At 34.4% G+C, this 16904-nt stretch overlaps 4 protein-coding genes across 4 annotated transcripts; 2 read left to right on the forward strand and 2 right to left on the reverse strand.

Annotated features, from left to right (window-relative positions):
- Positions 1 to 145: 145 nt before the first annotated feature.
- Positions 146 to 7429, forward strand: LOC135193432 (uncharacterized). The gene is made up of 14 exons (XM_064215853.1): positions 146 to 155; positions 257 to 325; positions 912 to 1019; positions 1610 to 1666; positions 2114 to 2197; positions 3018 to 3113; positions 3800 to 3859; positions 4414 to 4476; positions 4997 to 5107; positions 5410 to 5484; positions 6304 to 6396; positions 6625 to 6729; positions 6942 to 7037; positions 7301 to 7429. The coding sequence occupies exons 1-14, from the start codon at positions 146 to 148 to the stop codon at positions 7423 to 7425; spliced, it is 1152 nt and encodes a 383-aa protein (XP_064071923.1). The 3' UTR covers positions 7426 to 7429.
- A 123-nt stretch (positions 7430 to 7552) lies between these two features.
- On the reverse strand, positions 7553 to 8846 carry LOC113397001 (26S proteasome non-ATPase regulatory subunit 4). Its single transcript, XM_026635129.2, has one exon. The coding sequence runs from the start codon at positions 8763 to 8765 to the stop codon at positions 7668 to 7670; it is 1098 nt and encodes a 365-aa protein (XP_026490914.1). The 5' UTR covers positions 8766 to 8846; the 3' UTR covers positions 7553 to 7667.
- Positions 8847 to 9061: 215 nt separating this feature from the next.
- LOC113397003 (putative ATP synthase subunit f, mitochondrial) lies at positions 9062 to 10156 on the forward strand. Its single transcript, XM_026635132.2, has 4 exons — positions 9062 to 9234; positions 9307 to 9405; positions 9512 to 9628; positions 10016 to 10156. The coding sequence occupies exons 1-4, from the start codon at positions 9156 to 9158 to the stop codon at positions 10042 to 10044; spliced, it is 324 nt and encodes a 107-aa protein (XP_026490917.1). The 5' UTR covers positions 9062 to 9155; the 3' UTR covers positions 10045 to 10156.
- Positions 10157 to 10866: 710 nt separating this feature from the next.
- On the reverse strand, positions 10867 to 12036 carry LOC113397002 (mesencephalic astrocyte-derived neurotrophic factor homolog). The gene is made up of 2 exons (XM_026635130.2): positions 11360 to 12036; positions 10867 to 11043 (listed from the first exon to the last, which is right to left on the reverse strand). Exon 1 carries the CDS (start codon positions 11899 to 11901, stop codon positions 11380 to 11382), a length of 522 nt encoding a protein of 173 aa, XP_026490915.2. The 5' UTR covers positions 11902 to 12036; the 3' UTR covers positions 10867 to 11043; positions 11360 to 11379.
- Between the last annotated feature and the right edge of the window lie 4868 nt (positions 12037 to 16904).

Below are 16904 nucleotides of genomic sequence, written 5' to 3' on the forward strand. Positions count from 1 at the left end.
TTTTATAAAATAGCGTATAACCGTCCTATTATACACACAGTCGTTGATATAAGCTTTCGTATATTTTCAAAAGATACGCATGTAAAGTTCGTACACATAGACGAAAAAAAACCAGTATATTTTAAATTAATTAATCTTCATTATTATGAATGTCAGTTCATGAAATTATTCGAAACGACAGAGACCGACATTTAGTGTAATACACTAAAGAATATGAATATAGAATTTAATATTCCTATTGAATAAAAATTCACAGTTAAACGGAGGAGATCGCCATCTTGCGGTTCCCGCCTATCTGCACAGTATAGAGACAGTCACGCATCCCGTTAGTTATAAATTTTCAATAATTAAATAAAGTTTTAAGTAGCACGTGAACAGTTAGCTGCTGCTAGGTGGTCACAAACTGCCATATATATTGCCACAATCATTATTCCGTACATTGTGAATGGTTTTTTCAATTATCAAAAATATTTTAATCTACTTATACGATGATTCCCTAATATACCTTGTCTATTAATGTTTTTGTGAGGCTTAATTTTATAAGTGCCAATATTTAAACTATAAAAGTTGTCCTACATTGAATTGTACATATATATTAGGGATGTTGCGGATGCAAATTTTTTCACATCCGCTGATGCGAATGCGGATGCGGATTTAATGTTTTTGGTTTATGTTTTTATTAATTTCTAGCAGAAATTAAAAATTGGAGCATTATACTTAATAAAAAGCAAGCCGCTTTCTAGGGGTCTGTTACGCAGAGGTTCGTTAATCCCGCACTACTGAACAATTGTTCCTTGGAACACTGCCTGGTGGTGTCGACCGTTCCATTTATTATATCCTTATTCCCTAATCTATATCATTACATGAATATATTAGTATTAATTTGATTTCTATAACTGCATTACATATAGGTTTAAGACACGACAGGAACCGTAGCTTATCTGAAGACCGAAAAAGTGAACAGCGAAGTACATCCAGTTCTCCGACTAAAAATTTTACTAGAAGTTTATCGTCTAAGCGTAAGCCTTATTATATCTGAGCTCGACTAGATTTTTCTATATATCTCGTATAGTCTTTTTTTTTTAAGTAGGTAATGTCTTCAGCAATTAAAGTAGGCAAATTGTAATCAAGTTTTTGCCCATAGTCACACGATTTTGGTCAATGTGTCCCCATGGGATGCAAGATTATGTCCATAGTAGGGTACCCGTAATTATATTGGCTTACTCACAATTCCCACCTAAACGAGCCAGCACTTAGCCCTACTAACGCTTAAAATTATATATGTTGGGTAAAATGTTATCATCTTGAGTCTTAATAGAATCTGTACTTGCTGTTGTCAGTAATTCGGGTTGTACCATCTCTCTAGGTTTGATATATACATCTAATCTAATATTATAAATGCGAAAGTAACTCTGTCTGTCAGTGGCTCTCACGGCCAAACCACAACCGAATTCAATAAAATTTTGTATGAAGCAAGCTTGAACTCCAAGTTTCTTGGGAATGCGTGTATAGAAAGATTTAATGATTTAGTTTCCTTTTGTCGATTCCAATTATAATAATAATTATCTCCCCTCATTCATATTTATTTAATAGATTTTTAAATAAACAGAACCTTCATCAAATGATAGTGCACCACAATCACCCGAAAGAGGCTCAGATGCCCCAAGTAAGTATAAAGTATTAAAATATTAGGTACCTATAGTTCATTTCAAAAAGTCTATACTAAAGGTTATTTTTTTAAATGTATCAATTTCACCAATTATTTTTTTGTCATGTACGTAGGCGGACTGGCAAATGGGGTGCCCGTTGACATGGGTACTGTAAGAAATATTATTTATTCCTTATCTTACCAATGCGCTACCAATCTTGGAAACTGAAATGTTATGGCCCTTGTGCCTGTACTGGCTCACTCACCCTTCAAACTGGAACACAACAAAAGAAAGCATTGCTGTTTGGTGGTTGAATACATAAGTGGGTGGTACTGACCCAGGCGGGATTGTATTAAGCTCTGCCACGAAACCTTTATATAAAGCCTATATAGAAGACATATTCCTAACAACTATAGTAATAAATAATAATCTCATTTTATATTATATTATTTCCTACTACGCAGGTCGAACAGCAAGGAAATCTTCGAATATATGTAAAGACGTCAAAGAAAATTTTGCAACTTCATCTAATAATATTCGAGTGGACAGTATGTATAATACTTGAATATTGCTTAATTTTGAACATATTAAGTACAAATAGTGGTTACAATTTTATTATTAAAATATAAAAATTGAAAAAACTACACTAAATTTATATTTACCTATTATGTTACTATAATTTATACAAAAAAAAAACATTATATTACAATATATGAATTTTATCAACCTTTTCGCACTTTCTAAGACGATCAATAAAGATCCTGCAAAGGACTCTTCTCAGACTGATGCCGATAAATCTAGTAAACGTTCGAATGATAACAAAAAGGAAAGAAAGAACTTCTTTCCTTTCTGGTCCCGGTTATTTATAGATGTTTGAGCAAATTATATTTTTCAAATTTTGGTCTATATGCTGCAAATGACGAAAATAACCCATTTATTTATTGTTATAATATATCTGTGCAAATATGTTTGTTAGAGGATTAAATTTGTCCCGCACTAAATTATCGAAAAATCCGACTAATAAAATTGTTCAAATTATTCTGTTAGGGGCCTTCACCCGTTTGTTGGCCTTGGCCCCCATATCTTTAAATCTGGTCCTATGATTTAAAAGTAGATATAGCATATTTCGACCAAAAGTAAAGACAATTAAACAAAATTTGACATCGAATTTACGCGATATAATTGGTCAGGTCAGGTGAGAGTTCGATATGTAAACCTATTGTGAATTGATTATCTTTACTCTCTTCTTCGATTGGAATAAGCTAAAGGGATATAACTCTCCCGTACTAGATTGTCTAGTAATAATATGATTTGATTCGAACATTGCATATCTTGGTCATACTTATTTGTAAAATTGTAACAATGCAGAACCGAAACCTACTTCTGGTTACGGAAAACCATTGATGACTTCGATCTATAAAAAGTTAACTCTACGACAAGAAATCTACTCAAGAACATCTTTGGGTATACATATATCTTTTTTATTTTACTTAACAATATTATTGGGATTTTAGTGTATATGACAGTAGCTTGGTGATAGGGCTTAGTACAAACCCATCTGCGTAGGTACCACCCACTCCTCAGATATTCTACCGCCAAACAACAATACTCAGTATTGTTGTTTTCCGATTTAAAGGGTGAGTGAGCTAGTATAACTACAGGCACAACATAACATCATAGTTCCCAAGGTTGGTGGGGCATTGGCGATGTAAGGAATGGTTACTATTTCTTACAGCACCATTGTTTATGGGCGGTGGTGACCACTTACCATCAGGTGGCCCATATGTTCGTCCGCCAACAAAATAAAAAAAAAGTAACATCATCCAATAAACATCGAAATTTAGATTTTTTTAACACTGTACTAAGTGTCGACGAAGGCAATATGGTCGTCCAGTAATGTAAGAAGCTCCCTGCATCTATATGGCGTATCAATATAGCGGCGTCGCGATCCCCAAAACATCATGAACGCGCGATACCGCGATCCATTGTGTCTGAGATGTTAAGGTTCTGTTATAACAAGGCCCGCCAACCTTACGAACTGGACCACAAATTAGAGTAACTGGCGAATGGGGTGATCAACCACGGTGGGCTAGCCAATCAAACATTTATTCAAAAGTAATTATCGTTCATTTTATTTATAACTTTTAAAGCAGCAAGCGACAAATCACCGTCTCGTCTCGCTAGATCCCGACCACCTACACCGAGCAAAGGTATGATAATGCAAGATCTGTCATATTCTATTTTTTTAATTTATTGTGATGATGAAATGAAAGAGGTAACAATTCAGTTTTGTGTGTACCTATATCATTTAGGTGAACAGTTGTTAGAAAAAAAAAGTGATAGTGTTTAAGTAAATTAGTTATGAGACCAAAGCCAGACTTGAGCCCCTAACGAGTTCCCAAACGATATAGGTACACACAAAAGTAGTTGTTCAGTTTTTGTTGTCGCTTGGAAGCTTCGCATTAGATAGAATTTTCTATCACATGAAATGTCGCCTATCATTCTGTTGCATACCTATGAGAAATTATCAACAACAAAGAAATAAAAGTAACCAATCGTTTTATGAAGTAAGATAAAAATAAGACTTAAATTATTTATGAATGGAAAAGTTTTAAAGGATTAATTATTTTAATAAGTTATATGTCATAATGTTACGTACTGAATCTTTAACATAAACGCAATCTAAGAGCGCCTCGACTACTCAAAAATTTGTTTGCTATGTAGATCACTATCAGTAAATAATTAAATTTGATATTTTTTGCAGAAAACAAAAACACCCCGAACGCAGCTGCTTCAATTGCACGTGATACGCGTCAACAAAGAGCGTGTTAGTAATTGATTTCTTTAAATGTTTTAATTTAAAAAAACACTAAATTTTAAGGCATTAATATATAATATTTATATGTTTAATTATTCTTAACAACGCATTTGCATTGGTAGAGAGAACTGTGAGGTAATTTGTAAGTCCTAATAAGATTACTAGTTGTGTCATTATAATTTGCCAAAGATAAAAAATAATTCAAATTTTCTAATTTTTCTCCAACTCCTTTGCTACAACTACAAATTGATGTTTTGTTTATGTTCATCTTCTGTTAAGCGTAATGTAATAATTTTATTTAGGTGTTAAATGGTCTCAATTTTACTACTTTCATAAAAAAAGTTAGAATTATGAAAAATATCAAACACCGACCTTTTTATTTCAGTAAACATTCAAATCATAGACATTTTGACGAGTATATTGTACCATTTACTTTTTTGGAAGCTCCATCACATCGTCGCCTGGCTCTAGTATTTGCAATGACAGTTAATGATAACAATAATCGCAGTTGGTAATTTGTTTTGGACAGCTATTAATACTGTATCCGGAAGTAGGAAAAAAGTCCCTATTATTTCTACTACTTCCAGCTTGAGATCCGATTCTAACTGCTCGAATACGAAAACGATGCTTCTAACCAAACGTAAGAATGTCCTAATATAAGTATCTACGACTTAGAGACACATTTTATTTTGGAAGTAAATATGATAGCTAAGTAGAATTAAATTAATACATTTCATATCTTATGATATTTCATAATATTGGATAATTTCTTCATAATTCTTTATTGATTTTCTGATGGTCTAGACTGCAATATCACTCACCTAACCATAATAGGCCTAAATTAATTTGAGATAGTTACAAAAAAGCTTTACCAAAGATAGTCCTTCATCATTTATATTTTTGGATACAACATTTTAATTTAATCAATTTCTATATTTGCAGCCATTAAGCAAATAATAATGCAACAGAGGATTAGCTCAAGTTCGAAAAGACAATCATTGGACACAAATGATGATGGTAATAAATATATAAATTCATCTTAATACCTTAAATTTTATCCTAATGTGCAATGAAATTCGTTTGACATCCCTAACTAATGTAATTGTACTAGGCTTTCTCATTTGGAAAATTGTAAAACATAAAGTTATTAAGTGTATTTAGTTTATAAATTATTGGTATTATCCATAATAGACTAGAAATACCTATATAATGCCGAGCCGAGATGGCCCAGTGGTTAGAACGCGTGCATCTTAACCGATGATTTCGGGTTCAAACCCAGGCAGGCACCACTGAATTTACATGTGCTTAATTTGTTTATAATTCATCTCGTGCTCGGCGGTGAAGGAAAACATCGTGAGGAAACCTGCATGTGTCTAAATTCAAAGAAATTCTGCCACATGCGTATTCCACTAACCCGCATTGGAGCAGCGTGGTGGAATATGCTCCATACCTTCTCCTCAACGGGAGAGGAGGCCTTAGCCCAGCAGTGGGAAATTTACAGGCTGATTATGTACCTATATAGACTATATATATATATAGATATAAATATATAGATATATATATATATAGACTCAATGGACTAGTATAGGTCCCAAGGCAGTGGGATAAAATATCGGGTCGGGTCAGTAAGAAGTTACGAGGCTACCCAGAGTAAGCAACCCAGAGTTGGAAGTTATTATATAAGAATTAAATTTTGTGCGTGAGGGGAAAATTTACGCACACTCGTGCACTAATCGATTTGGTAGTCGGGTTGGGTAGTCTCTGTTGCCGAAATCGGTTAGGCATCAAAATGTGTATATTATTATGTACGCTTACTCAGTAACATTTAATTTTTAGACGCGTCTTCGTCAAAGAGGCAATTTAGCAAAATTCGACTACCAGTTGTTAAAAAACGTAGTTTATCAAGGGAAAATATTAAAAATGTTGAAGGTAAATGACGTATAAACATTTAAAAAATAACTATGAGACTACATCTTTGTAGTCTACGCTAAAAGTTCCTATTATTATTAAGTACAATATTTTCGTTCGTTTATTTTAAAATTCAATCAATATGTCTTGTCTCTTTGTCTAATTCCGATTGCATCTGTTTTGTTAAAGTAATTTTATCTATCTTTTGCTATTTATATTATATATATATATATATATTTATATTTCTAGCTGTTATAAAATCAACATGTTCTTCTCGTGATAGTTTAAATGCAAGAGCTAAGGTATCCTCAACTAGCAGAGATGTTAAGGCATCACCAATAAATGGAAAAAAAAGTAAGTTTAATTTTCCAACACTCATAGGAAATAATATTTTTAAGAAGAACAAATGAAAGCATTCATTTGTTTTTCTTAATCCATATCTAAATCCTTGTAAGTTTCAAAAGTGAAACTGTCTTAAAATCAAATAAATATTTGGTTCTCTTTTTTTTATACATATAAATATGTACTCATATCTAATATTTTAAACTTGTTCATTTCATTTTCAGCTACAAATCAAAGTAGTAAAAGTTTTAAGCCACAGTTAGAAGACATCAAAAGTTCATTATTATTACTTAATAAAACAAAATCTGAAGAAAACTATGGTAAATTTGTTATCTCTCATGTGTGATTTTCATTGATTTGGTCATATTTAATTTAATTATTAAAATTATTTTCTATTATTTTAGTGAAATATGGGCTGAGTCCACATTCTCACGATTTCGGAAGGGTTACTGAATATTGGCTTGATTTAAAAATCAAACAATTGATAAAGAATGAAGGGCCTCAGTCCCGTTTTCACACAAGGTAATAGAAATAAGCCATTTCATAACATTGATACATATAAGAGTTATTGTTGCTTCAACAGAAATTGATAAAATGTTTTTGTCAAAGTTACAACCAATGAGAGGCAAACAAAGAAATGAGAAATTACTAGAAGTAATAAAGAAGTATAAGACTAAAAAGTATTGGAATGATTCAAGTACGCACTAAAAATTATATAAAATAAAAAAATAACAGATATATGATATATATGTAATTTTTTAATAATAATTTTGGAATTAATTACAGAATATGAAAGAATAGAGGGACTGAATTGGATATCGTGGAAATAAACATATCTATTGTAAATCAATATATTTATGTTCTAAACTTAAAAAGTGACAATGATATTACTGCGGACTCTGGAAATTACCAATCACACTTCATATAAATAAAAAAATTGAAAAGCATGTTTAGTTTTCTTTTGAACCTGAGCCTTTTCCATCTTTTTCTTTTTGATCTTTGTCATCTTTTTCATCTTTGTCCTTTTTGATGGTGGACATAGCATTTCGTATGGCCTCACTCTGTGGGTCAACTCCAGGAAGGTTCTCTAATACACTTTGCAGAAATGCTGGATCATTCATTACTTCTGCATATTCTTCAGACACATCCATGCTCTCTTCAGTCTGAGGTGCTTCTTGTTGCATGCTCATTTGCATAGCAAGAGCAATCTGTTCTTCTTCAGACAATTCCATAGCTTCTCGTCCGAGAGGCATAGCCATAGCTCTTTCTACTCCGGGATTTGGAGCCTCAGCAGTTTTGCCCTCTTCACCTTCTACATTCGCCTGTTGACGTCGAGACTCTTCTTCTTGGCGTTGCCTTTGCTCTTCCATGGACACTCTTAGAGCAAGAGCAAGTTCTGGGTCTTCGTTGGGATCAACGCCAAATTCGAACGGTGACAAACCAGAACCTGATGGTCCTGCACCATCCCCACCAATAACAGCACTAGAGATCAAAGCCTCTGAGAGAACAACACAGCCACCAGCAGGTACAGAAACTAAATGACTTCCACCGGATGTATTATCTTTGCCATTCAGCGTATTTACAAAGGAAGTCAACAGAGGATTATTATCAGAATCCTCACCAAAAGAGATGACGTCACAGTTGACTTTTTCTTTCTTTAGGCGTTTAGCTAACTTGACGAGTTCCTTCTCATCAGTGTTTATTGGTGATCCAACGAAAACTACAATACGCATTTTATGATTTTTTCCTTGACGGTGTTTAAGTGCTAAATGGGCAATCCTTATGCCCGTCAAAATATTTATATCACCGTTAGGCTGAACACGGTGAAGCTTTGATAATATTCGACCAACATCGCTTGTTAATGTGGCTAGGACTTCCACATTTGCTAAAGTCAGTAATCCAACATTATTTTCTGGATTTGATCTTGTTTTGGAGTGACATACCAAATTAACAGCATCTTGTTGAGCTTGTAATCTTGTAGGAAGAAAATCGCCATTTCTCATATAATCACTGTTGTCCACACAAATCATAGTACTTTCCAAAACCATTTTGATATTATTTTTATGATGTAAATAATATTTTTTGAAATATCACTATCACGAAGAATGAAATCTGCTAAATAATTATTGGAACAGATAACTATAAAAAAATTAACATGAATTTGTTAGTTACCAGTTAAAATATTATATATAAATATTCTTTTTCATGTATTCATTATGTTTATAAAAAATGACAAAAAAAATGTTCCTTACAAATATTACAAAATTATTTAAAGAATTACGAAAATTTTCCAAATCATTATTTAATTTTATTTAAATATTATGACGTCTATAGACAAAGGGTCTATTTGTCAATTGTCATAATCACATCTGTGGACTGCGGAGTGAAATTCTGCATTAAATTTTTTCCACGATAATTCGGCTTACACCCGAATAACGATGGCTTTCGGTGATTATCCTAAAGAATACAATCCTGCCGTTCATGGGCCCTATGATCCGGCCCGGTATTATGGAAAGCGTAAGTATATATAAATTAAATATTAATCTTTGCATTCTTAATGTCGATTATGTAATTTTGTCTTGTTTTCAGCTGATACTCCTTTCGGACAACTTAAGTTGAATGAAATTGGATCATGGTTTGGTCGTAGGAGCAAGACTCCTTCAGCATTTATGGGAGCTTGCAGTAGAGGTATTTATCGTATAATTTTTATATTTTAATAATTTCAAGGTTATAACATTTATTTTACAATATAACGAAAATTGGTGTAATTATAATTAAACGTGTTCTGTTTAAGTTTGGTGGAGGTGGCAGCATAAGTATGTTCAACCCAAGAAAGTTGGTATTGCTCCATTTTTCCAGCTGCTAGTTGGATCAATGACTTTCTTCTATGCTATCAACTACGGCAAAATGAGTAAGCTATATTTTATAAAAAAATATACTATCTAAGACAACATTTCAGTAAATGAAGAAAAATAAAAATAATTATTTTAATACTACTATACCTATTTAAATTCAAAGAATTTATTGTTCTATTTATCTTAAGGAAGTCTCCAATATACTAGCAAAGTATCCCTTTTATATGGCCAATTTCCATATTTTGGGTGAAGTATTGGCCACAAACTTTGCTTGCAGCTGACTAAATGAACAATTTTGAAATTTAACTTAAGTAAAGACAGTATCTCTGGTGTATGGAATCTTAGCTGTCATATTTAAATACATAACCTTTAAAAAAAAATATGCTAACTAAAACATGTCTTAATAATATTTGTTTATAATATAATATTACTTTTTTTTTCAGAGCACCACAGGAACTACAAGTACCACTAAACTATGAAACAACCATATTATGTCATGCAATATTTGTTATATTTATGTTTAAAGTATGTGCATGAAGCAAATCTAGGATGCATTAATTAAAAACAATAAAATTAGATTCAAACTATGTTTTCTTTGAAACCTAAATAGCATCATATTCTTTACTGTGTCAAGACTTTTAACACTAAAATAAAGAATTTCATCATATATTTTTTTGTTATTGAAATATAATTGTGTTATTTTTAATAACAATAAGTATACCTGGTAAAAAGTCAAGAACCAAAAATTTTATTGACCATTCAATACTCTTGAACTTCACTTGTACTTCAATATATAAATGAGCTAATAAATGTCTGAAAACTGACAAAAACTTTTGTCATTGTTGCTGTGATGCTGTCACTGATGCCTCAGCTGTCTAAGACATTTACGACGACCCAAGGTGTACCTTGTAATGATACAGTATCAACAGATAAGTAGTTCTTGCATTCATTCCGAAAAATAAAAAGCTATCTTGATTACCATAAAATTTTAATTAAGTTGAGTTTATAAATAAAATTGACACTAGCTGTTAATTATAATTTTATTTACACTCAAAGATGAAAACATAATTAACTTGTTATACAGAGAATGAAAACATTCATTTAATATATAGGTGACACTATATCTTTTAACTATACATTCTCAACTATTTTAATTACATATTGTAAATAAAAGAGGCCCATTATTTAACCCTCTTTATTTAAGATAAAATTGAATTTGGCTTATGACCTATCTAGTAAAAAGTAAATAAATATATATTTATAACTATTTGAAGAATTAAATAAAACAAGGGTATATCTAAAAAATATTTACTTAGTTTTATTATTAATTTATGCTGTCATAAATGCGTACAACACTCATGCATACACCCACAGAATCATGTCTTATGCAATAATTTATTATTCACTTGGACTTCCTCTGCTGATTTACACACCCAAATGAGGTATCACATGTCCAAAACTGTTTATTACTCTGAAACACATACAACAATATAACTAATTATGATCAGATAAATTAACCACATAAAAAACTAATTTTAAAAAATGAATTATTTTTCAAACACATCAATTGTTTCTTAATCTATAATGGTAATTTGATAAAAAAATGTCATTTTGATCCTTATTTATAATGTATAAATTGATAATCTTTATCCTGATTTTCTAAGGAGATTGTTGATGCCATAAGACAAAAAAATAATTCCATGATAAAAAAAACACATCCCACTTCTGAATGATGGGTTCCTAATGCAAGGTTTTAATATACAATTAAATAGGCTATAACTTCTTACCTATCAATTGAATTGTCCTACTACAAATCAGATCTACCCATGTACTGAGGTTTAAGTTCCTCTATTCTTTTAATAAAATCAGTTTTTTCGATACATCCATCACAGACCTCATCCCAATCATTTAAAATTTTTTTTAGGTCTCTAACTTTGAGTTTCTTAAGATCGACATTGTTCAAGTCAATTTGCTTATCAAATCTAAGGTCACAAATTTGAGCATCTTTTTTTCTCAATTTTTCACAGATTTTATCGGAAGGCATGGACCAACTGAGCGGTTTCGAGAGTTCGCCGAGTATACCGGTCGCCGATTCTTCTAGTCCTCCTAAATAGTAACAAAACCGATTCTCTTTGTTCTTTGAACCCTTACAAAATTTCTTGAACTCAGCTTCAATACGTTTTGGTTCACTTTTAACGTCATCTGATAACGTGGCTGCAAATTTATCAATAGTTTTCACACAGACTTCGCATTCGCCTTCTTTTAATGCTAAAACTGTTTGTAGAACTGCTACCAAAAATAATAAATAAAATACACTGTATTTATTCATTTTAAATAGATTTTGAGTAAGCAAAATATTTAATACAACTTTTAAAAAATGCAAAGCAGCAAAATAGTAGAATTAAACTGATCTGATGTGCCAGAAGACTCTTCCATTCATTTAAAGACGTTGACAGCTTTACTTGGCGACATAGGATTGGTGCACGTTTTCGTGTTGAGAATAAGTTTCATTTCATGCATACCAAATTAGATTTTTATAAACTTGAGAATGATATTTTCTTTCAAGAGGTTAATTATTATTTATTGCGTTTGAATTTAACAAAAAAAAAAAATATTGTTGTAGTATAAGTTACTCCTTATTACATCAGTTATCTGCCAGTAAAAGTCCTGTCAAAATCGGTCCAGCCGTTTCAGAGTTTATAGACATACAGATAGATAAAATTAGAAAAAAATGTTAATTTGGTATCTGTATGTACCGTGTATACATACATATGCATTTAGTAAAAAGCTGTTGTTTGTTGTACAAACAGACACTCCAATTTTATTATATGTATAGATATAAATAGTGAACATCCGCCAAGAAGTGGGTTGGAATAAATGCAGAGGGTTGGTAACCCCCAGTGCGAGATGGAGTACGGATTTAAGAATATTCACATCTACTCTGTTATATTGGTTTTGACAGACATAATTGGTGGTAAGACTTTGTACAAGCCCGTCTGGATTGGTACCACTCACTTATCATATATTCTACCGCCAAACAAAAATTTCCAGTATTCCGGTTAGAAGGGTGAGTAAGCTAGTGTAAATACACTAACGTATTAATCGCCAATGTCTATGAGTGGTAACCACTTACCATCAAATAACTAATAACTTATTTGACAGTCCGTTTAAGTATATTACACAAAATAAACATCCTCTTTTGAGTGAAACAAAAAACACGAGTATCAAAACCATCTCATTACACAACAAAATCAATAATGCCACTGCCCGGGGCACAGTAACCAATAAATATGACTTATGCCGTATTCCTTATCCGTATTTCATTCGAGTTGCTCTAAATATTTCTTACATTTATTATAATATAATATAAATATTATCCGTGATGGTCCCGGATTAGAATAGGACCTCCCCAACTCTACCCGTGGGTGTCGTAAGAGGCGACTAAGGGTATTTAAGGCCCACTGCATATCACCTGCACTTTGGGCTACCCGCACGGTGGCGGGTAAACCACCACGACAGCATTCCCAAGGAGGGTTGGTGTCAGGCAGGCGGCCGACCGTAATATTTAAGCCAAAACTCTTAGCAGCATGGACAGGAAAAACCATACGAGTGATAGGGCTAGGGCGTACCCCACAGGCGACGCGCAGGGGCAGCACCCGGCTCCTGTGGGAAATGGACAAGGGTTGTCGCACCGGAACGGGCGGGTGCGACGTAAGAAGCGAGCTCGAAGTGTGAGAGAGTTAAGATTGAGGTGTGCAAGTTGGAATGTAGGAACGATGTCTGGAAGAGGAAGAGAGCTAGCAGATGTTTTAAAAAGGCGACGGATAAATGCAGCGTGCCTGCAAGAGACAAAGTGGAAGGGTGCAAGGGCTAGGGAAATAGGAGAAGGATATAAATTATTCTATTGTGGAAGTGATGGCAAGAGAAATGGCGTGGGTATAGTTTTAGATAGTAGGTTGAAAGAATGCGTGGTGGATGTAAAAAGAGTGAATGATAGACTGATAGCGATTAAACTGATTGTGGACGGCATGACACTGAATTTAGTAAGTGTGTATGCGCCACAGTCAGGCTGTGAGGAGAGCGTGAAAGAAAAGTTTTGGGAAGACTTTGATTGCCTGTTGATGAATTTACAGGATAGCGAGGAAGTCTACGTGGGTGGTGATTTTAATGGCCATGTAGGAAGAGAGAGTGATGGATATGAGAGAGTGCATGGTGGGTGGGGATTAGGAAATCGGAACGCTGATGGCGAGGCACTTTTACAAGCTGCCTGTGCCTTCGACCTGGCTATAACAAACACGTGGTTTAAGAAAAAAGAGGAACACCTAATAACCTACAAGAGTGGCCACCACGCGACACAGATAGACTACTTCCTAGTGAGGCGGAGGAGTCTATGCTGTGTCAAAAACTGTAAAGTGCTGCCAGGCGAAGCATTAGTCGCCCAACATAGGCTTGTGGTAATGGAGGTTAAATTAAGTGTCTCCCCCAGAAACAGCCAAACACGACCCCCTCCAAAGACAAGATGGCGTATGTTAGAGAATGATGAATGTGCTAGTAGATTTAGGAACCATATAGTGGAGAAAATGATAGAAATGAATGATATGGAAGAGAAATCGGTAGATGAATGTTGGAATGAGATGGCCAGGCACATAAGGAAGGTCGCAAAAGACGTGTTTGGAGAGTCGAAAGGAAAAGGTCTGATAGATAGGGATACATGGTGGTGGAATGAAGAAGTGCAAAATGTACTGAGAGAGAAGAAAGTGGCATTTAAAGAATGGCAGGTTGTAAAAAATGTGAATACAAGTTTAAAAGATGAAAAAAAGGAAGTTTACAAGGAATTTAAGAGAAGAGCAAAGAAGGCGGTAGCAGTGGCCAGAGCCAAGGCACAAGAGAAGTTGTACAACTCACTGAACAGCCCTAGAGGCCAGAAGGAACTCTACCGAATTACGAAAGAGAGAGAAAGACGATCGAGAGATATAACACATATCAAATGCATGAAAGATGAGGCGGGTAAGGTGTTATGTAGAGATGAGGAAATAAAAGAGCGATGGAAGATTTATTTTGAAAGGCTTATGAATAAAGAGAATGACTGGAATGGTATTCTCCAAGAGGCACAAGTAAATAAGGGATTAGTAAGAGAAATAAGCATGCAAGAGATAATTACAGCAGTCAAAAGCATGAAAAAAGGGAAAGCTTTGGGTCCAGATGACATACCAGTTGAAGTATGGAAGGTGTTAAAGACTGACGGATGTATGTGGTTGACTTTATTCTTCAATAAGTTGTTGCATGAAGAAACCATCCCTCAAGAATGGTGCAATAGTTCGCTAGTGCCCATCTTCAAAAATAAAGGGGATGTACAGGATTGCAACAACTATAGAGGGATAAAGCTCATGTCACATACTATGAAAGTATGGGAGAAGGTAATAGAGAGAAGATTGCGAGAAGAGAGTGAAATTACCCAAAATCAGTTGGGGTTTATGTCAGGTCGAGGGACAATGGACGCTATTTTTGCACTCCGCCAATTGTGCGAGAAGTACAGACGTGCTCACAAGAACCTGCACATGGTGTTCATTGATCTTGAGAAAGCCTATGATAGGGTGCCTCGTGAAGTGTTATGGTGGGCATTGAAAGAGAAAGGTTTGCCTGGGAAGTATGTGGAGTTAGTCCGTGCTATGTACAGGGGATCCTGTACCTACGTCCGATCATCTGCCGGCAACACCGACCAGTTCAGTGTGGCTGTAGGGTTGCACCAAGGGTCGGCTCTAAGTCCTTACCTCTTCCTGCTAATTATGGACGCTCTAACGGCGGACATACAGGAGGAGGCACCCTGGTGCATGCTTTTTGCCGACGACATTGTACTGGTTAGTGAAGATTGACCTGAGATCCAGAGCAGATTGGAGGATTGGCAACAGAAACTGGAGAATGTTGGCTTGAAAATCAGTAGAACGAAGACTGAATACATGTTCTGTGATTTCGGCGGTCTCTCCGGTCCTGAAGCCATAGCGCTTGATGGCGTGGCCCTTCCAGTCTGCTCCGACTTCCGGTATCTCGGTTCACTCATTCAAGGCGATGGCGAAATAGATCGAACGGTGAAGCACAGGATTAACACAGGGTGGATGAAATGGCGGCAGGTTACGGGAACAATTTGTGACCCCCGTATTTCCCTTAAACTTAAGGGGAAGATCTATAAGACCATGGTCAGACCTGCTGTTCTATATGGATCAGAGTGTTGGGCTATAAAAGGGATGACTGAAAGACAACTGCATGTGGCGGAGATGAGAATGCTGAGAGGAATGTGTGGTGTTACGCGAATGGATAGAGTAAGGAATGAGTACATAAGAGGAAGTTTGAAAGTGGCACCGATAACCGAGAAGCTATCCGGAAACCGGCTGTCTTGGTATGGGCATGTTATGCGGAGGAATGAGGACCATGTTGTGAGAAAGGTTTTGAAAATGGATGTTGATGGATATAGAGGTAGGGGAAGACCCAAGAAACGATGGATGGATTGTGTGAAAGACGATATGGTTAGAAAGAATGTTACTAGTGAGATGACGTCCGACAGAGAAGTATGGAAGAAGAAGACATGCTGCGCCGACCCCAAGTAGAGTTGGGATAAGGGCAGGAGGATGATGAGGTTAATTATTATTTAAAATTTTGCACATTTGTGTACAGAATTAAATGTTAATAATTTAGAAGTATAAAATAAAAAAATAAGTATATAAACAGAAGTCAATGTTTTCTTGATTAATTGTTAATGCTTATAAATAAAAACCAATACTTGTTTATTTTGTGTACGTTTATGTAATATTAAATATTTGTCAGATTACAATGAAACTTTATTGTATTTTTTATTGCACGTCCTTATGTTTATTGATAGATTATCATCAGTAGAAGGCAAACGACTTAAATTGGATCTTTTAATTCATGCAGCTACATAATAATTCAAAGGACTAATGACACATTCATTTCATCCGCGGTTACGGCTACCTTCTATGCCGGAAACGTAAAAATCGATAAAAAGAAAGGTGTCCGAAATTCCGTTCAGATTGGCTCGAATCTATAGACAATTTTTAATAAGTGATAATTAATGTAGCGAAATGGCGATTAGCGATAAATAAGACACGATAACACTCCACTCTCCAAGATGGTACTTACACAAAGCATCTCGTGTTCCCAGTTACAGATCAAAATTGAATTTCACAACATGAAGAAATCTTTACCATTTCTATAAAATATTTAGAAGTAAAGCGTTAGTACACCAAAAACCCTACCGAATTTTAATAATGACTTTATTTAATGTCTATGAAAATTAATCTATTAGCATTGACATTTGAC

This window comes from Vanessa tameamea, chromosome 9 (assembly GCF_037043105.1).
Source record: "Vanessa tameamea isolate UH-Manoa-2023 chromosome 9, ilVanTame1 primary haplotype, whole genome shotgun sequence".
NCBI lineage: Eukaryota > Metazoa > Arthropoda > Insecta > Lepidoptera > Nymphalidae > Vanessa > Vanessa tameamea.

Excerpts from the sequence above, each read along its gene's own strand:
- LOC135193432 (XM_064215853.1), top strand. Across the intron at positions 4,477-4,996 it reads TACGCGTCAACAAAGAGCGT|CTATTAATACTGTATCCGGA; the intron begins GTTAGTAATTGA and ends TGTTTTGGACAG. Across the intron at positions 5,485-6,303 it reads ATTGGACACAAATGATGATG|ACGCGTCTTCGTCAAAGAGG; the intron begins GTAATAAATATA and ends TTTAATTTTTAG.
- LOC113397001 (XM_026635129.2), bottom strand. The coding sequence starts at position 8,765 with ATGGTTTTGGAAAGTACTATGATTTGTGTGGACAACAGTGATTATATG.
- LOC113397003 (XM_026635132.2), top strand. The coding sequence starts at position 9,156 with ATGGCTTTCGGTGATTATCCTAAAGAATACAATCCTGCCGTTCATGGG. Across the intron at positions 9,235-9,306 it reads GGCCCGGTATTATGGAAAGC|CTGATACTCCTTTCGGACAA; the intron begins GTAAGTATATAT and ends TCTTGTTTTCAG. Across the intron at positions 9,406-9,511 it reads TATGGGAGCTTGCAGTAGAG|TTTGGTGGAGGTGGCAGCAT; the intron begins GTATTTATCGTA and ends GTTCTGTTTAAG.
- LOC113397002 (XM_026635130.2), bottom strand. The coding sequence starts at position 11,901 with ATGAATAAATACAGTGTATTTTATTTATTATTTTTGGTAGCAGTTCTA.